At 32.2% G+C, this 21,582-nt stretch overlaps 1 protein-coding gene across 2 annotated transcripts in view; it reads right to left on the reverse strand.

Moving 5' to 3' along the window:
* Nucleotides 1–1,031: 1,031 nt before the first annotated feature.
* Nucleotides 1,032–21,582, reverse strand: part of LOC145292948 (uncharacterized) — a 99,558-nt gene continuing 79,007 nt past the window's right edge. For both annotated transcript variants that reach the window (XM_080139142.1, XM_080139140.1), the window contains exons 8-9: nucleotides 21,070–21,183; nucleotides 1,032–3,179 (exon numbers count right to left, since the gene is read on the reverse strand). In XM_080139142.1, the coding sequence (XP_079995268.1) occupies nucleotides 1,181–3,179; nucleotides 21,070–21,183 (2,113 nt within the window). In that variant the 3' untranslated portion in view covers nucleotides 1,032–1,180. The remainder of the gene's footprint in view (nucleotides 3,180–21,069; nucleotides 21,184–21,582) is intronic.

Below are 21,582 nucleotides of genomic sequence, written 5' to 3' on the forward strand. Positions count from 1 at the left end.
ATTTTTCTCTTGTTGGAATCACAAAACCATTACTTTATAAATATATATATATATATATATATATATATATATATATATATATATATATATATATATACACACATATACATATTTTTCATATTCTTAAATGTATACTTTTCTGTTATTGGAATCACACAACCATTATTTTATTATATATATATATATATATATATATATATATATATATATATATATATATTAATGATGGGACGATTCCAATATTTTTCTTTATTCTAATACTATTACCAATTCCTTACTAAATTCACAATTCTGATTCTTCATAAATCTCTAAATATTTAACTATGAAGTAGTTTTTTTCCTCCAATGACCGTAAGAACACGTTAAATCGGCAGATTTTTTCTCAAACGTAAAAATAAACACTTGTTGGGGATGATCTGTAGACTTTAGATTTCCTATTAGTTAAAATCAATAAATATTTATTATTTTATCATTATTACCAGCAATTGAAGAATTTGCTTTTACCAAAATTAAATAGAGAAGGAAATTAAAAAAAAAAAATCGTTACTGGCATTGGAAAATATGTACTAATTTTTCCAATTCTGATACCGATTCCAATACCTTTAAAAGTTCCAATTTTTCCGATTCTGATTAATCGCTCCAACACTAATATATATATATATATATATATATATATATATATATATATATATATACACACACACACACACACATATACATATATTTTTCATATTCTTAAATATACATTTTTCTCTCGTTGCAATCACACAACCATTATTTTATAAATATATATAACTATACATTGCAACCCTCAACATGTTGCTTCTCTTTGGTACTTTAAACCAAATAGTAAACTAATTTTAAGCCCCCCCCCCTCCCATCGTCTATAAATCCAAATACGAGTCATAATACCTTTTATGGTAATATAACCTTTGACCATATTTAGATACATCCCCTTAAACTTAGGTCCTGGTTATGACCTTAAACTATATCCGATGGTCAGGCCCCAGCTTGCGGGCTTTTAAAAAAATGCACAGAAGAAGGGCGAAGGCTACGTTGGCTGAAATACTGTGAAAATAATGACTAAATGAGAACAGTAGTTTAAGTATTAGAAGAAAACAATCGATTTGTATTTGTGTAAAGATATTTGTGTGTATAATTTCTTGAAGGTTTCGCAACTTCAAATATGTTCGATGGATATATGTCGAACCAAGTGATCCCGGGAAGTAGATATGGATTCTCTTACAGAAGAAATGGCGTCACTTGTTTGGAGCTTGTCCAGATCATTTGGAATTCCCATGGTAGCTTTGGTATGATTCTTCAAAATGCAAGGTGTATGTACAGTTCTATAATTTGAAATTTCAGAATTAAAAGGTTTACAATTATTTTCTATAAATTTGGAAAGTCGCAATTGACTTTTTTGTTCCGGTGATGCATTTGTTGATCCTGTGTTTAATTTAATGTAATATTCTTTGCCTTCGCTATTTGATTCAAAATGATCTCTTTGCAGTGCTTTGTTTCGAAAGTTGTGACCAGTGGTACTGTTATGTTTATTATAGTTAGCAAATACAGCTTCATTATTCGGACATTCAAAATGGGTACTCAAACTCCTGGTCATACGAGAAGTATCGAAGGTATGCGCATGCTTCTTCCGATTACTTTTAAATCCGGATTGGTCACTGAGGGATCTTTGTAGAAAACCATGGTTTAGGGGAATACAATTTTTTCCATAGTTTAGAAAAACAGTATCTTTATTCATGTATTTTAAGTAAGTATCCAAACTTGTGGACAGTGTCGTGTCGGAAAAATCCAAGCTATGTTTGCTGTTCTTTATCTCGCTGCAAGGCAGAGATAGGTTAATGAGAGATCTTTCTAGAAACCCTGTATCCGATTGTTCCTTACAGCATCGTTTCAGAAATCTTTCATCATAAATAGTTTGACCTTTTGTGCAATTGACAAATTGTGCCTTGTTATCAAAACTATTAGTATGAGCTTCCATACTCTCTGAGGTTTGTGAATTAGCCAAATATTTTTGATATTTCTTTAGATTACTACTGGATTCAGTTAGGTCATTAAAAATATGAGAGATAATTTGGCCTTTTCTGCACTTAACAAATACAGTATCATCATTGAAACTATCAAAACGAGCTTCCATACTTTTGGACATTGCTTGTGAAATATCCAAAGATTTTCCATGTTCATTTAGATCAATACTGGATTCGGTTGAGCTATTAAAAATATCAGGAATAATTTGATCTTCTGCAGGGTTAACAAATAATGTCTCGCTACTTAGTTTATGAGCTTCAAAAATTGCATTCTTAGTCGTTTGCAAAACAACTGAGGTGTTTCTAAGTTCTTGATCCCAGTCAACTAAAATTCCGTCTGCGTATATATCATCAATGGAATCATTGACAGCAATACTATCTACCTCACAAATATATGCATTGTTTCCTTTAGAGGCTTCCATAAATTCATTTCCTTTACATGCTTTATTGCTAAGAAATTTTTTTCTATTGCACGTTCTCATTTGGCTGGATAAAAGTGGATCAATCACAAACGCTTCAAACATGTTCCAACAATTTTCTGTAGATTTTGACAAATATTGACTCTTTTCGGCTTCCATATTTTCAATCTTATTTAGGATAGTACTAATTGGAAGAAACCCCATTTTTTTATTATCAGATATAGATTTACAGAAAGGATAACTTTGTGATCTTTCAAAGAGGCGTTTGTTTGCCATGGGGGTATCTTGCTTGATGTTTAACAAACTGGTCTGGTTGTTTTGCTCCTCATGAGCTTTCATAGTTTTAGATTTTCTCAATTTATTATTGTTTGTACTTGGCATTTTTTCGTTTCCGAGTTTGTTCTTAATAGAGTCAAGAAATATTTCATGATAGCACTGGTCAACAGTGCAGTTGGTCACCCGACCATCTTTACTGTGATGACAGCAATAGCATTCTTTGCAATCAGTCAGAATTTTCCTGGGGAGACGGGTCTCTAAATTTTCAACTTTCACCTCACAGTTTGATGGGATAATATTTGGATTTGAAGAAGAATCATTGTTGTCCTTGCATTTTTTGTTGTTCTGGCAGATCCGTTCTCGGATCGCGTCATCCATTTGATTAAAATAGTAAAAAGAATATGCAGAGTCCATGCATTCAACAGGCACTGTACACTGCCTGAAAACAAAATAAAAAAAAACATCAGAAACAATCTTTGATAAAACAAGTAAAAATAATAAGAAAAATAATCCATGGTAGAATGTTGTAAAGATTAATCTCAAATAAATACCATCCATATTATTTAGACTCTTCGGACTACTGTACTCATCTTGAGGGTTTTTTTTTTTTCATAACATTTCAGTTGATGTAACCTTCGACCTCTTCAAGAGTATCTTGTTGAACTCGAACTTGAGAATCTTTTTGTCAAACTTGGGAATCTCCATGAAATTTCGAATGGAACTCTTTATTTAATCCACAAGGGTGTAGCATGCTCTTATTCCGTCAGCCATGACTGGGTAGAAGTCCTTAGTAATTCGCAATTGTATTCTTAATATCACCTGCACTGAGGATTGAACCTTCACCTTCCAAAGAGCAACCAGAAGAGTATAACTCATAACTTAAATACTTTATCCGTTGCACCAAAGATTAAATAAACGATTCTGTTTGAACTTCTGTGCAGATTCCAGAATTTGACAAAAAAATTCCAGAGTTTAGCAAGATACACCTGAAGAAGGTCGGAGGTTACATCGTCTGAAATGTTGTGTAAATTACACCCAAGATGAGAAAAGTTGTCCGAATAATTCAAATAATATAAAACACCATCCATTTTAATAACATTCACAATCGCTTCTGTAATTGAACCAAATTTGTTACAAACTTCAGTTTATGTCTGACTTGTCCACCAAGCTTCAATCATGAATGTCCAACAGTTCTGTGGGAAAGAGTTTGCAGGGAAGAAAATAGGGCATCATCCACTAGGTTTTGAATCCAGTTTTGAAATATATCAAAGCTGGATAGGGTATGCCGAGCAGCTCCTGCCCAGATGCGGCAACAGTACTCAATTTTAGGGTATACCTGGCTCTTATACAGATAGAGGATTGCATCAGCAGTGAGATATGTACTGGAGCGGTAGAGTGATCTAACCATTTTTTCAGAGATCTCGGCAACAGATCTGATGTGTGTTCCATTTCAGATCAGGACTGAAGGTCAGTCTCAGAAGCTTGTCAAGATATAGAGCTTCCCCAAGACGAAAGCCATTCATTTCAATTGGGGTCTAATGGGGGTCAGAGCGATTATGATTATGATGCCCAAACAATGCATATGACATTTGTTGCATACAAGTAGGATTATCAAAATAAATTGTAACACTAAATAATAGATATTGTATATTTTTGAGATGAGGATTGGTTATTATTTTTTGTATCATTTAGATTGTTTGGACTATGATTCTCATCTTGTTTTTTTTTTTTTTTTTTTCACAATGTTTCGGCTGATGTAACCTCTGACTGTCTTCAGGTACATTCACACTGGATGTTATTTGTGAATGGTAAAAAATGTTTGTTTTTTTTTGCTTTCCCAACGAACGTAGCCGTTAGAAATTCAAAATGCAATTAGTGTAAAGTCCGTTTCTTTTTTTTTTTCTTTTTAATAAATCCGATGATGATGTGAGGTCCAAACAATCCAAATAATATAAAAATGATTATCTAAAAATATACAAACATCATATCAAAGCGGAATGGATCCGGATTTATAAAAAAAGAAATAAACTTAGCGCTACTTGTGTTTTGAATTTCTAACGGCTATGTTCATCGAGAGTACAGCACAATCACGTTGCCACACCGATTCTCGCTAAATCATCGAAATAAAGCAATGTTGAGCCTGGCCAGTACCAGATGGGTAACCATTTGGAAAAGTCAGGGTCTGTATGTACCTTCTGGGAACGTTGGGTGTGGAGCCAGCACCTTCACCCCGAAAAAAGAACTCCTCGAGACAAAAGCATCTACAAAGTTGTGGATGGCATTTGCCCCTCCAGGGGATCAAGGCTATAGATGGATGGATGTTCGTTGGGAAAGCAAAAAAAAAAGCAAACAAACATTTTTTTATCATCCATCAATAACATCCATTGTGAATGCACCTTAAGATGGTCAGAGGTTACATCGGCCGAAACGTTGTAGAAAAAAACCTGCCAAACAGTCCAAACACTTCGAATAATAGATTTAGATCGAAATTTGCATACAGCATCTCGAAATAATATAAAAATTTTACAAAGTAAGGTATAAAAATTTAATTTAAATTGAATCAAAAAGTGACCTTGGATTTATTTTATGTAATGTACATTCTGTTGTACTTTTAAAAAAAAAAATCATTGAAAATTTTATGTCTATATCATTAATTGCTAGATGAAAGATAATGTTTTTAAATTGCAACAAAATGTACATTACATAAAATAAATCTAAGGTAATTTTTTGATTCAATTTAAATTAAATTTTTATACCTTACTTTGTAAAATTTATAAAAGTGCACTTTGAAGATAAATACATTTCAAATTGAATCTTGTACCTTTATTTTTAAAGCATATAGTAAAAACGTTTTGTTTAACAATTTTCATGCCTTGGATGAAATGCTTTTCTAACTTGTATCTTATCTTTTTAAGATTATATTTTAAAACTCTCCTCCTCTCGATTTTAGTTTGTATTTCTCCTCACATCACAACTCATTTTTTGCAACCCCCTCTTTGTAATACAGGTCTGAATAATGAGAAAATCTGAATTTTTTTAACAAAAACTTAAAAATAACTTCAGATTAAATTTTTTAAAACTTTTTTCAGAATAGAAAATCTTTAAAATTTAATAAGGAACATATTTCATATAGGTTTCATTAACAAATATTCAGTACATAACGAGAAAAATAGAGATGAAAATTTCAAAAGGAGTGTATAACTGGTTACGGTCAATTGTAGTCCTCGCCAGCAAAAGTCTTTGTTATTTTTATTCTATTATTATTATTTAAAACATTTTGTGTCTTGCTCTTTCGCGCGAGGACTTATATATATATATGTGTGCATACATATATTTATTCAATTGTATTAAATACAAATGTCTTACTTGTTATGCCTGTGACAATATCCATAATATTTCTTGAAAAAAATTCCCCTTTTCAAATGGTGGATATGAAAATAAATTTTCGCTTCATCATCCAGCATGTTTTGAATCGATCTGTCACGTTCACCATTTGAAAAGCGGAATTTTTTTTCCCGAAATATATTATGGATATTGTCACAGATATAACAAGTAAGCCATTTGTATTTAATACAATTGAATAAATATATGTATATATATATAGACATATATGTATGAACTTATTGATTTGTAAATCGCCGCATATATATATATATATATATATATATTGTAATAATATGTAGTAAAAATGACGATATTTATATCTAGAAACAAAAATGGGTTTAAGACCCTTAAAATTTGTATGAGAATTGTCTGCAAGGATCTGTAGCACGGTGGATAGAGTATTTAGTGAAATTCAGTTGTAAAAGTTACATTCTTAGAGATAGAAGGTTCAATCCTCAGTGTGGGATGACCCAACAATACAATTATGAATTACTTAGGACTTCTACCCAGTCATGGCTGACAGAATGAGAGCATGCTACCGAGGCCACCGAGAGGAAGAAGGCCTGTTAACTGAAAAATGCCTGCAGGCAATGTAGGTAAGATTTGTCAGACTATTACTGTTGATACTGTATGAGGGCATTTTTAAAAAGAGCATTAAAACATGTTAAAAAGAAAAGGAACTCAATTCGATTAATAATGAAACTGAACTTTATTCAATATAAAATATAAATATATGTAAAATTTTATAATTTTAAAGCAATATACAATCTAATACTGATAAAACTGAATTATGAATTTAGGGAACAAACAATTAAAGAAACATTAAACACAAACAATTCTTGGCCTTCAGGACAAGATCACAGTGTAGTATCTGTTCTGATGCTACACTTCACCTTTTCTGTTCTCGGTCGGTGGAAGAGAAATCCTTCATAACTGCAACAATTTTTATTTTTGTTCCTATCCAGAGTGCCCCTTATTAGAAGAACTGGAGTTTTCCCTCCACCAGATTATATGTTGAAATAATACAGAAATTATATTGAAAGTTTTGTTTTTCTTTTTTCTATGTCCATTTTTCCCGATGTTTTCCATCAAAATGTGTAGCATATTTTTATCAGTTACATGGTTAGGAATCCTGTACGCCACCATAATCTTCATTTTCATATCAGTGCAGAATACATGAATATGAAAATGTAGTTCACATAACTAAAGAAATAATCTTACCATGATGTGAACATTGGTTTAAAACTAAGAAAATTTAGTAAACATCTACGATATTAAATCAGGGTGGTGGTGGATTTGGGAGGGGACATTATTTCACTCACTACAAGTTGTCTCACAGGCCATCATCAGTGATTACTCACTGGCAGTAACCTGTGGTGTTCCTTGGAGACCAAGTGACAAGTCTCCCCAGATTTCCACTGTTTTCCACCTCTTGACCACTTGTGCAGATGATTGCACATTATCGCAACAGCCGTTTGCCATTGATTTCTCGTTGGCATCAGTCATTGGTGTTTCTTGGGGTTTGGGTGACAAAATGCCCCCCCCTCCCCAAGGTACCAGATTTGAACTGCACACTTCCAGTGGAGATCGGTCTTTCCATCCTCCCTGTTGATGTGGCGTCAGTCGATGTTATCTACACCAGTTTTTTTTTTATTATCATTGTTGTAATAATAATAATGGTGCTTGTTCAGTGTAAGCACTGTGCTATATTTTAGATAGTATTTCCAAGTTAAATTAAATTTTTATGGTATTTTTCATTAAATTGTTAGGTGAAAGTGCGGAATAGTTAGAAAGCCCCTCCCTCTGTTAAGAATGGCTTTCTAAATATTATTTCAGCAGGGCGCGTACAACATTTACTCATACTTCACGGGGAACGTGGACCCTGTGTAAACAGTGTTTTTATTTAATGATTGCTCCCTGTAAACGCATGCGCAAAAGGTTTTCTTTAGTTTATTTAATCACAAAAACTTTTTTGCAGGTACTATTTGAGGCCAAAAAGGGGGGGGGCATTATTTGAATATGTATGAAAAAATAATTTAACAAAAAAATAAAAATCTTTAGTGGAGAAAATAATAAAAAAAATTAAAATGAAATAAAATAAAAACAAGCATGAAATAAAAGTATGAATCAAATTTACCCCCAAAAAACAAAAAGAATTTTTTTTTAAATAAATACACGCACGATTAAAAAAAAACAAAAAAAAAACGTCTGAGATATATATGAAGAAAGTGAAAGAAAACACTTTCAGGGAGCAATCATTAAATAAAAACAACGTTTATGCAGGGTCCACGTTCCCTGTGAAGTACCCATTTATTTATAAGATAAAACAAGAAAATATGTTAACTAAAATTAAATGTACTCTTTATTTTTAGTTCATATCAAAATTTTAATTAAAACTGATTAGTTAATTAATTTTTAAAATGAATTTGTGTTGGTTATGTCTCGATAGAGAATATAGAATTTCCTATTCCATTTCAGTCATGCAAGTTATTTTACAGTTGAAATGTTATAAAACAAACAAACTTTAAGTTTTCAATATATTTCAAAGAAATAAATTACGCCCGGTGCTAAAATATTCAATTCATCAATTGGTTTAGTTTTAAAAAAAAATAAATAAAATAAAATAAAAAATAACTGTTGTGAAAAAAGCTTCTAATTTTAAAATATTTGGAAATACTCAATGAAAAGTTTTCTTTATTATTAAAAGGACGGACTGAAAAATATTCTCATATAAAAATTGTTTGTTTTGCAGTTTAAAAAAAAAAAATAAAAATGAAATATTCGATTTTCTTCGATAGACATGTAAGAAGAAAATTTCAAAAACAGGTTCACTTACTGTTATAATTTGTTAGATTAAAATTATCCCAATGTGCAATTATTACAATTATATAATCATCCAAATGGAGAATTATTCTTTCTCTTTAGAAAAAAAATACATGCACATTTGAATTACCTTCATAAAATTACCACAAGGGGCAACAAAAAATATTTTTTATGGCTATTAGTGTGGTCACGTGGTTGAACACAAGAAACTTTAAGCACCATATACCTACATGTTGATCTGGTAATGACGTCACGCTGTAATGTTCATCGGCCTTTACTCTCAGTAGCCTCGATGTTACCCCTGTGGATTAAATAAAGGGTTCTATTCGAAATTTTGTGCAGATTCCCGAGTTCAACAAGATATACCTGAAGAAGGGCAGAGACTACATCGACTGAAACATGTAAATAATACTCAAGATGAGAGCAGTAGGCTGAAGAATCCAAATAATACAAACAAAGATGAATTAGTTTTTTTTAAGCAAAATGCAAGTGATTCAGCTAATTTTAAAGCCAAAAAATACAAATGATTCAGCCATTTTAAAAGCAAAAATAAATTATTAAGCTATTTTAAAGCTAAAAATAAAAATAATTTAGGTATTTTAGAAGCAATATGCTGGTGATTTAGTTATTTTAAAGCCAATAATACAAATGAGTTAGCTAATTTTAAAGCAAAATTGAAGACGTTTTAGCCATTTTAAAAGTAAAATGTGTAATTTATCAAATTTTAAAGCAAAATGGTGATGGTTTGATAAATTTTAATGCAACATGACTTGTCCATTTTTAAAGCTCAAATGCAGGTGATTTTTATAATTTCTAAAACAAATTTAGCCCAGTTGTTATTCAAATGTTTCCTAGAAACAATAAATACATTTTTAAAAATTGTGAAAACTTTTAATACCATTAAGAAAAATGTGCGCTGTTTCAAAATAATTTTTAAAAAAGGACCATGATTCCTGTTTGGCGGACCTTTGAAAAAATATTGCATTTTGAACATGGGCTGAATATTCATGTTATCAATACTAAACTTTATTGTGAACAACTTAATCGAATCTATGATGAATAGTACTCAAATCTTATTTGTTGAAAATGCACTTTGTTTGAAAAAGATGATGCAAAATCGTATTTTACTAGAAAAACTAGCAACAATATTGAATAAAAAATGGATGATGTGGAAGTTCTGCCACATATGACGTCACAGACAGGAAGTCTGTAATGAGATATGGCAAAGAAAAAAGAAAGATTTGCCTATTCGGCCCATGGGCTGATTGTCTTCAGATACAGATTTTCAAAGTTCTGTCTTCGTACAACCCTTTGTAGCATGGGTAAAGGTGAAATGTGTAATATGAAAAAGAATCAACTATCTAAAAGCCACCATTAAGCAAAGATATTGTTAGTGTTATTCCTTTATTATGGTATATTATTGCAGCGGAAACATGCATTTTTACAACTCGACATCATTACCCAATAAGCCCTCTACTATGTGTCAATGACAGAGATGAACAACTGTTTCTGTCGATGAAAAAGTGATATGCAATCTGTTGAGATCAAAGAGATCCCCATGCTATGCTATACATTATATTTATGTAGTGATACAGTTAGATAGAACATCCAGTTTAGTTAACAACATATTCCTTTTAAATAACATTTTTGAATTATGGTCACAGACGAAAAAGATCCATTAGAGTACTGAGAAGTTTGAGATTAGCAATAATTTGGAATGAGATTTGTGTGTGTGTGTGGGGGGGGGTCAAACTTTTAAACTTGCAATTTTTGTTGAGTACAAAAATCTGCAACCACACGCAAAAAATAAACATTTTTTTTGTAATTACTGACATTCAAAGTATACATTAAAAAAAAGAAAGATTTTTTATTCAGGTGAGAAAGTGGGGAATTTTTTATTTTAAGTTGAATAAATGTAGTGAGAGAGAGTGGAGAAGCATAGAGAAAAGAAGAAGAAGAAGAAGAAGAAGAAGAAGAAGAAGAAGAAGAAAGAAGTGCAAGAAGAAGAAAGAAGTGCAAGAAGAAGAAGTGCAAGAAGAAGAAGTGCAAGAAGAAGAAGTGCAAGAAGAAGTGCAAGAAGAAGAAGTGCAAGAAGAAGTGCAAGAAAGATTGAGTTAGAAAAAACAGGAAAGAAAGAAAGGAGGAAAGAAGAAAAAGAGAGCACAAGAAAGAGAGAAAGAGAGGGCAAGACAAAGACAAAGAGAGAGGAAGAGACAAAGAGAGAGAGAGAGGAAGAGAGAGAGAAGAGAGAGAGGAAGAGACAGAGAGAGAGAGAGAGAGAGGAAGAGACAGAGAGAGAGAGAGAGGAAGAGACAGAGAGAGCAAGAGACAAAGAGACAAAGAGAGAGAGAGAGCAAGAGACAAAGAGAGAGAGAGAGCAAGAGACAAAGAGAGAGAGAGAGCAAGAGACAAAGAGAGAGAGAGAGAGAGCAAGAGACAAAGAGAGAGAGCAAGAGACAAAGAGAGAGAGAGCAAGAGAGAGAGAGAGCAAGAGAGAGAGAGAGCAAGAGAGAGAGAGAGCGAATGGAAGAGAGGGAGAATGGAAGAGAGGGAGAATGGGAGAGCGAGAGAAAGAGGAAGGGAGAGCGAGAGAAAGAGGAAGGGAGAGCGAGAGAAAGAGGAAGGGAGAGCGAGAGAGAGAGAGAGAAGTAGAGAGTAAGGGGAAAAAAGAAAGGGAAAGCAAAAAGAGAGGAAGAGCAAGAGAGAGAGAAGAAGAGCAAGAGAGAGAGAGAGAGAGAGAGAGAGAGAGAGAGAGAGAGAGAGAGAGAGAGAAAGGTAAAGAGGATCAGGAAAGAGAAAAGTAGGGAGAGAAATAAAGAGCAAGAGAGAGCAAGGGGAAGAAACAAAGAGAGAGCAAGAAAGAGAGGGAAGAGATAATTTTTTAGTATTTATTAATTAATAAATGAAATTTAATATAAATTATTTATTTTATTATAAAACAAAATAAACTTATAGATTTCTTAGGTCATTTTAATGACCTGTTTTCCTATTTATGTGCGACTAAATTTATGTATGACTAATTGCTGCTGCTGATGATGATGATGAGGGACCCAGGATATCACCTGATCTCCTGGGTCCATCAACGCAAAATATTGGAAAAAATATCTGGCGGTATTACCTGTTTATTGAAAGTTGTGAGTAAATTCATTTTATTGGTCTTTTTTTATAATAAAATAAACAATAAAACGAATTTACTTATAACTTTCAATCGAGCGGTTATTTTTGGGAAATAATTCATTAAAGTAAACACAGTAAATAGAAACACAAATGTGTGTGTGTGTGTGTGTGTGTGTATATATATAGATGAATTTGAAAAGTATAAAAGTTTTTAACTTTTATAACTTTTCTTTATTCGATTTCTATTGGTGAGGGCAGGAATACAAAATATTATATATATATGTGTGTGTGTGTGTGTGTGGGGAAAATGTTTTTTTTTTTTCAATTATATTTCACCTTTTATTTATACCAATCCTTTAATTTATGAAGTTCGATGTAATTAAAGAGCATATAAGAAATAAATGACAAAAGTCTATATGTCAAATTTCAAGAAGTTGACCATCTTACAATTTATTCCTTTAAGTACGCTGACATGCACAATTCTTGATAGCACCTGTTTCATAGCTCAACTCATCAGAAGAAAAAGCACCTGTCAATTCATTAAAAAGAAAAATGCATATAGGCATGATTACAAAATCCGAAAATTTTGTATAGAAATTGCAATTGCTTTTTATTTTTTGTATTTTATTATGCTATTTTTGAATTTTCAAGTAGCCCTAGATATATCTAAGGCTTTTGACAGGGTATGGCACGATGGACTTCTCATAAAAATGAAATCCTATGGTATTACTGGACGAATGCTTAGCATAATTAGATCCTCCTTAAATGAAAGAAGAATCCAGGTTGTCCTCGATGGGCGTACGTCCAAAAAATTTGATATAAATGCACCTCAGGGATCGATCCTTGGACCTTTATTATTTCTAATATTCATAAATGACTTACCTGATAAAATTGTCTCTGAGATGGGTATATTTGCCGACGACACCACGCTCTATAGCAGGCACGTGAGGAAAACTAATGAGCACATATCTAAGGTAATGGCCAAAACCATAGAGGAAGATCTTCAGTCTGTGTTGTGGAATGGGGTCATAAATGGATGGTAACGTTCAACGCTGCCAAGACAAAGCTAGTTTCCTTTAATAATTACATGAAACCTTACCAACCACCGATAGCTATGGCTAGAGATATTTTACCTGAGAGCACTTCATTCAAGCTCCTTGGCTTAACGTTCACAGGAAACATGAGTTGGAATAGATTCATTGAGATCATTGCTAAGGCTGCTGCAAAGAAGGTGGGCTCTCTCTATCATGCTAGGAAGTTACTTACGCCTGAAAGTATCCTGTACCTCTACAAAGCCACCATTTGCCCATGTATGGAGTACTGCTGTCACATTTGGGCTGGTGCATCTGCTATTAGTCTCTCACTCCTGGACAGGGTCCAAAAGAGTCATCAACCAAATAGGTTCTGAATTGTCATCTAAACTTCAGCCCCTGTCTCACTGATGAAATGTTGCATCCCTCTGCCTGTTTTACAAGTATTTTAATGGTGGATGCCCTGACGAACTACAAGTACTTATACCCCCTTGATGAAAATACTCCCGACAAACTCAACAAGTCTCATCCCTACACAGTTGAGATCCTTAGATGTAAAAAAGCCTTTTACTCTAATAGCTTCTTCCCCAGAACAGCAGGACTTTGGAATTCTCTTCCGGTTTCCTGCTTCCCCAACTGTACTGACATGCAGAAGTTCAAGTGCAATGTGAACAGACATCTTGCTGCTAAACTCCCTACATAGTACCCCTGGAACTTAGGTCCCTGATAGTAGCCCCCTACATCAAAGTGGCAATATGCCTTGTTTGGGGTGAAAATGTAATAAAAGAAAATTAAAAAAAAAAAAAAGTCACTAAAAACTTATCCGGACAGGTTTAAGAGACAATATTTTGAAAAAAATTGAGTTTAATTTTTGTAAATATCTTTTTAGGTATGGATCTATGATATTTTCCGCTAATGGACCAGAAAGATCGCCTGAGTTGAAGTTGCTTGAATAGAAAGTCATCATCATTTATCAGCAGCAATTAGTTGTGACTAATTTAGTAGTACATAAGGAGTAAAACCCCTTAAATTATTTTAGCTCCACTTCATTTCAATGATGAAAATAGTAAACACTAAGTGACCACCTTTACGAAGAGATAACACCCTAAAGGTTCAAAACAAAAAGAAAATTATCTTTAGGCAGCTTTCAGTAGGACATGATACTAAAAAAAAAAAAAAAAAGGGAGGGGAGAGTAAATTTAAATACAAAAATTAAAGATCTTGAAAACTTTAAACACTGGTTTGCTAATTCTTCTTCAAACCAAGTCCCATCTTTCTACTTCCTTATATCAAACCCTTTCCTCCCACTCCCTCTTCTTCATTTCAAGTTCCTTACTCCCACTGTCACTTCTTAATACCTTCTTCCTCATCAAAGAAAACATGACACAAATGTAAGGAAGAAATAAATAGGTGTACTAAATAAATTATTAATATATTTAATTTTATGGAATATATTCAATATATTTAATCAATATTTAAACTTATTAATTAATTATGTATTTAATCTTATTAAATATTAATGTATTTAATCTTATTAACTGTTAATATATCTTTTGATAGTTATTGAGATCAATTTTACTACAGTGGAAGCATTAATATAATATAATAATTTGAGGATCTGGTAAGAATACAACGGAAAGTTTTTTTTTGTTTTTCTTTTCAAATAAATTTTCTTTTAATAAAAATAACTAAAAATAAAGAGGAAGTAGTTTATTTGAAAAGTTCCTGTATCATGGTTTGAATTTCTTTTTTTCAATTTTTTTTTAATATTTGATTAATATTAATATATTTAAGCTTATTCGCCATTTACAAATGTATTATTTTCAGTGTCTGTTTGTGGAATTTATGGTTAAGAAAAACATATCAGATTCAAGTCATTTTATTTGGGGGGGGGGGGCTTGAATAATACAGGCAGAAGTTGCTAGATTAAAGTGTTACATTTGTATAGGGCACAGAAGTACCTTTGCACCAGGACTGAATGTAGGGTCGTTTTTTTTTTTATGAATGGTCATTTAAGTTTGGATAATTACAGGTCACAGGCCTTCAGGATTCATCTGGTAATTTGGCTGGCGTTGGTTAAAAGGATTCGAGTTGCCACTGGGTAAAAAAAAAGAAGAACAGTAGTTGTGGAGAAATAGGTTAAGATAAAAAAAAAAAAGGGGAAATAAAGGTTTTCACATAACAAAGGACATTTGACACTCAAACAAATTATATATACATATATATACTAGCATTTCAGCCCGGCATTGCCTGGGTGTTTGGAGGTGTATGTTGAGCAAAAAAAAAAAAAAAAAAGCGGTCAATTTTTTAAAACCCTATTATGACCCCTTAACATTTCGGACTCCAGCTAGGCTCTGGGACATAGTAGCTGATTCTCTGTTTTGAATGTTACTTTTCACTGCCTTCGTTCAGGATTGAACTCAGCACCTTTGAGTAACTGTAAACTTGGTGCTAAGTTCAATCCTGAACGAAGGCAGTGAAAAGTAACATTCAAAACAGAGAATCAGCAACTATGTCCCAGAGCCTAGCTGGAGTCCGAACACGGTACCCCCCGTAATAATAATAAAGGGTTGGGTTTGAGACTCCTAACAAACGGTTCTCCAGTTCGATACAAAACACCTGATGAAGGCCGGAGGGCAAAACGGCCGAAACGTTGTGACTAACAACCAAGATGAGGAAGTCAGTCCGACAATCTCAATCAATGAAAACACCTCATCTCAAAAATACAGACAATTACTAGCAAGGGGAAACTTTATTCCAAACATTTGCTCATATGTTATATCCCCCTCTTTTGGAAATAGGGTATGATTATGAATATCTCAAGTATCAAGTAAGCCTTATATAGTGTAAAATTTAATTTATTTATGAAAACCAAAGAGAGAAGATAAAAAATGAGAAATATTTGGTATCAAGTCTCCCCTCGCTGTTATTTCAGATCATTTGAAACCATAGTAGCAAGTTTTTGTCACCCCTCCATCAAAGCCAGGTTTTAGGGAAATATCCGATATTTTGTAATTCATATGCAAAACTAGGAAAATGAATGAATATGATTGAAGTATTGGTAAAGATGCAGTATCTTTCCACCCAGGAAAAATACTTTAAAATTACTACTATTGTAGGTTTTCGAGGGTGCTGAAAACGAAAATAACAGTAAAAACCCCAGGAAACGAGTAGTTTCCAAAATATGAAAAAATTATTAAGAGGGGGATCACTTTTCTATATTAATGTAACGTAAAATGAGCATCCACCTTATAGCCAAGGTGGCCATAAAGTGGGTGCTCATTTTACGTTAAATCAATATAGAAATGTGATCCCCCTTCTTCAAACAGTACTGTGCGACCTTAAGGGCAAATGTCACATAGCCCACTACACAATTCAGGTCATTAGTTTTCCAACAAGCTTTCATTTGTTAAATTCGGATCTGTAGTTGCGAGGTTTCGAACTTATAAAATTTCCCAAAAAAGTGGTATATCTATATATGGATATATGATGAAAATAATGGAAATAGTATTCCGACAAGATAGAGAAATAAAAAGGAACAAACCGTGTTATGTGTTCATCAACGTTTCGTCTTTATTCGAGATTCATCCAGAAGAAGTCTTGAAATAAAGACGAAACGTTGATGAACACATAACACGGTTGTTTTCATTACTTTATATGGATATATCTATACTCGTCGCCAAATTGAATATTGAAATGCTCATATGGGCCAAAACTACATGAAAATTTGCAGGTTTTTAGAAGATCATGATAATATTTTATGGTCAAATTTTTATGGCAATTGGTTAAAAAGAACCTACATTTTCAAACCAATAAAATATTCCCAAATTAGCATACATATATACACACACACATATATATATATATATATATATATATATAGTGTCCTACAAGCCAGCTTTAGTTTTGCTGCTTTGGGATGAATTTTTGCTTTGGATCTTTTTGCTTGGTTATCACCCCTGTGGCCTTGCCAGGCCACTAAAATTCGAAGGTATATTGTTAAGTTTATTAATTAAGCAATTCTGTAAACTTAAATCGAATTTAAATATTGATACTAATATTTATAGGATAGTCCCGACTAGATGAAAAAGCTCAATAAACCAAATAGAGAGTAGCCTGACATTTGGCCATGTATATTATTTGACTGAAAAACTTAACTGGAAAAAATTTTTTTAACTTACCATATGGAAAACTATTACACATAGGATTTTGTTATTTTACCCACTCGGATATACACGTTGAAGTTTTTGCACCGATTTTTATTTATCCTTTCCGGATTTACCTAGACTACATCTCAATATCCTTTCTTTCACCTACGTACTTCTGCATTTCTTTCACCTACGTACTTCTGCATTTCTTTCACCTATGTACTTCTGTATTTCTTTCACCTACGTACTTCTGCATTTCTGTCACCTACGTACTTCTGCATTTCTGTCACCTACGTACTTCTGCATTTCTTTCACCTATGTACTTCTGTATTTCTTTCACCTACGTACTTCTGCATTTCTGTCACCTACGTACTTCTGCATTTCTGTCACCTACGTACTTCTGCATTTCTTTCACCTATGTACTTCTGTATTTCTTTCACCTACGTACTTCTGCATTTCTGTCACCTACGTACTTCTGCATTTCTGTCACCTACGTACTTCTGCATTTCTGTCACCTATGTACTTCTGTATTTCTTTCACCTACGTACTTCTGCATTTCTGTCACCTACGTACTTCTGCATTTCTTTCACCTACGTACTTCTGCATTTCTGTCACCTACGTACTTCTGCATTTCTGTCACCTACGTACTTCTGCATTTCTTTCACCTACGTACTTCTGCATTTCTGTCACCTACGTACTTCTGCATTTCTGTCACCTACGTACTTCTGCATTTCTTTCACCTACGTACTTCTGCATTTCTTTCACCTACGTACTTCTGCATTTCTGTCACCTACGTACTTCTGCATTTCTTTCACCTACGTACTTCTGCATTTCTTTCACCTACGTACTTCTGCATTTCTGTCACCTACGTACTTCTGCATTTCTTTCACCTACGTACTTCTGCATTTCTTTCACCTACGTACTTCTGCATTTCTGTCACCTACGTACTTCTGCATTTCTTTCACCTACGTACTTCTGCATTTCTTTCACCTACGTACTTCTGCATTTCTTTCACCTACGTACTTCTGCATTTCTTTCACCTACGTACTTCTGCATTTCTTTCACCTATGTACTTCTGCATTTCTGTCACCTACGTACTTCTGCATTTCTGTCACCTACGTACTTCTGCATTTCTTTCACCTACGTACTTCTGCATTTCTTTCACCTATGTACTTCTGAATTTCACAAACTTTTTCATTAACATGCAAATATGATTTACCTCATGTTTTGCAGTTTCATTTTATGCACTAAACAGCAAAATCATAGTTTAAACTATAAGTAATATTTTGCTAATATCTTTGCTCTCAAGAGAAGAAAGCATTCTTTGAAACTCTGCAGAATAAGGAATGTCTAAATGTTCACTGTGTATTCCTTGTTAAATAATAAATTGTTTGTAAAAGGCTGTTTTACAGTTTAAATTTTATACTCATATATTATATATATATATATATATATATATATTAGGCACCGCCAAAAATGGCCGCAAAATCAAGTTGTTGTTGTTTTTTAAAACGAAATTACATTTATTAAAATCCATTATTTCTGAGTAACATTTTTTTTTTCCAGAAAGATAAAACCCTGAATTTTATCATATAGAAAACAGAATAATGTAAAACTTTCTACTATTTTTAATTAAATTTTAAATGTTAAATTTTCCCAAAAAGTTAACAATTGACATTTTTTGTCTTGCACAAAAAACGTACATAAATATTTAAAAAAAAAGGGTTTTTTGAAATAATTAATTTATTTATTTATTGTCTAACTAAGATTTAGGATGATTTTCTAAGAGAATATGCAAAAATATTATAATATAAGTACCTGGATTTCAAATAATTCCACTTATTCATATATGTAACCAGTTATTTCGCGTCGATCTAGAGTCTAGATCGACACTGTTTACGTTTGCGTTTGATAAGAAGCAAACTATGGAAGACCAAACAGGCCAAAAAAACTTATTTTTCAGTGACGAAAATTTCAATGTATTATTAAGCTGAGGCTGGCCAGTACCAGATGGGTGACCATTTGTATGAGTTTGGTTTTTAATGTGTATGTGTGTGGGGGCCAGGCTCCCCAAAATGGGGGGGGGGGGGCAATTTAAAGCAGAATAAAAAAAAATTATTTCAGCGCGTTTGGTCCACCGTAGTCGAAAGGCGGCAAACGTTTTCAAATGGGATCGAAAAAAATGATGCTATTTTTAACACAAAGGGCACAATATTATCAAAGTTTTTTTTTTGGTATCGATTCTTCAAAGCATGCCCTGTTTAATAATGGTCATGCATTATTCGGCTCGCTAAAAAAAAATTGTTAATTTATTTATCAAAGATTTTAAAATGGCTTTTTTCGTATAAATATTAAAAAAAAATTTTTTTTTGTTTTGCTTAACTTAAATTAATTATTTTACTTAACATATTCACCGAATTTCAGACTTCAAAACTCAAAAGCGGGATAATTAAACACAATCGAAGTTCTGATATTCAGACGTCAAAATAAGGTATGCAAACAATTTTTTTTTTTTTTTTTTTAATCTATAATTCTGTCCCTTACAACAACACAATATGTTGTGTTCAGTTTCAGATGATTATTTTAAGCATATTTGTTCCCACTTCAAAACAAGGGGGGGGGTTGTAAGCAAAAAAAATTATATAAATATCGTTTATGAAAAATAAGTACACCGTTATAAAGTTCATTCTTCTCTTAATAATCGCTGAAAATTTCGTATTGATCAGATAATTACCTGATTTTTGGTAGATTTTTAAAAAGACGGTCCGTCAAAAAGTACTGACCTGCCCCCCTCCCCAGTTTTGGCGGTGCCTAATATATATATATATAGTTTTACTTTCAAATTAGTAACAGACTTCCACCTTGAATATATATATATATATATATATATATATATATATATATATATATATATATATATAGCTGTTATGAAGTACATCTTACACATATTTCGTTGAATAGTGGAATCCCACCAAACAACTGAGAGAAAAAAAAAAACAGTTGGAAAGTTGTTTTTTTTTCCTCTCAGAATGAAACAGGATTTGGTAAAAAAAAAAAAAAAATGTTGAAAGAAAATGGAAATGTTTAAAATTTGAAAAAAAAAAAAAAAAAATACTTATTGCTCCCCCTTCCCAAATTTAAACAACACACAGGGAAGTTTTCTTATGTCGTCATATTTGATTTTGAAAAATGTTATAGCTATATTTCCAAGAATTTGTATATTTTATATATATATATATATATATATATATAAAGTTATAAAAATATATTATAACAATTAAGTTTATACAGAGGCATCCAGGTTTCATCCCTGTAGGGAATCGTCAGGCTAAGGGCATGGAATTTGTGTTAGTGAGTATTTATATATATATATATACGTATGGTGTTTAGTCTATCTAGCTAATTAATAAGACGCTATTCCCTCTCACAGGTTGGTGTTTTCATTAGCCAATCAAAATCATCATAACAAAAAAGCATCATACACATCCATCATCATTTTGATAAAAAAAGCATCATCAAATTCATCATTATTAAAAAATCATTATCAAAAATGATGATCATCGCCCATCATCACCATAATCGTCAAAAATCATTATCATCATCAAAACAAATATTCTTATGAGATTAAAATATTTTTTTTTTTTTTTTTTGCTATAAAACAATTTCAAATAATGCAGAGATAAGATTTTGGGAAAAGAAAATTATGAAAATAAATGAAAAAAAAAAAAAAAAAATTTTTTTTAATTTATTTCATTTTTTTTCAAATTCACATTGTTTATTGAATGTACATAGATAAATAAAATTTGTTGTACAAAATATTACTTACTTGTTGTGCTTGCACAGTTTATATAAGAAATGTATAAAGCATAGGAATAAGAAGGAGAGTTGATTCAGGATATTTTCAAAGTCTTTTGGCCGTTGAGGAATCTTACTAAGAAAACTGAAACACAGAAAATAAAATATAATTTTTTAAAAAAATTTTTCTCAAAAAATAAAAATATATATTTTTTTATTTTATACTAGCAGACCCACCCGGCGTTGCTTAGGACCGTATAATGAAACAATGAGAAAAATGAAGTTTGAACACATCTGTTATTCTTAGGAGAGGAATTTTTTATGTCCGTATATCATTTGTTATCTTGAGCAAAAGAATATTTTACCTAACCTAGAACATGAATTACACAAATTATGTATGAAATAATTTTAACTTCCCTAGGACATGCGATTAACAGCACAAATATTAAATAATTTTACAATTCCTAGGACAGATAATGTACAACACATATCTCTTCTTCTTCTCTTCTCTATTCTCTTCTATTCTATCTATATAAATAAAATA

This window comes from Euprymna scolopes, chromosome 14 (genome assembly GCF_053919585.1).
Source record: "Euprymna scolopes isolate OS-2025 chromosome 14, ASM5391958v1, whole genome shotgun sequence".
NCBI classification, from domain to species: domain Eukaryota; kingdom Metazoa; phylum Mollusca; class Cephalopoda; order Sepiida; family Sepiolidae; genus Euprymna; species Euprymna scolopes.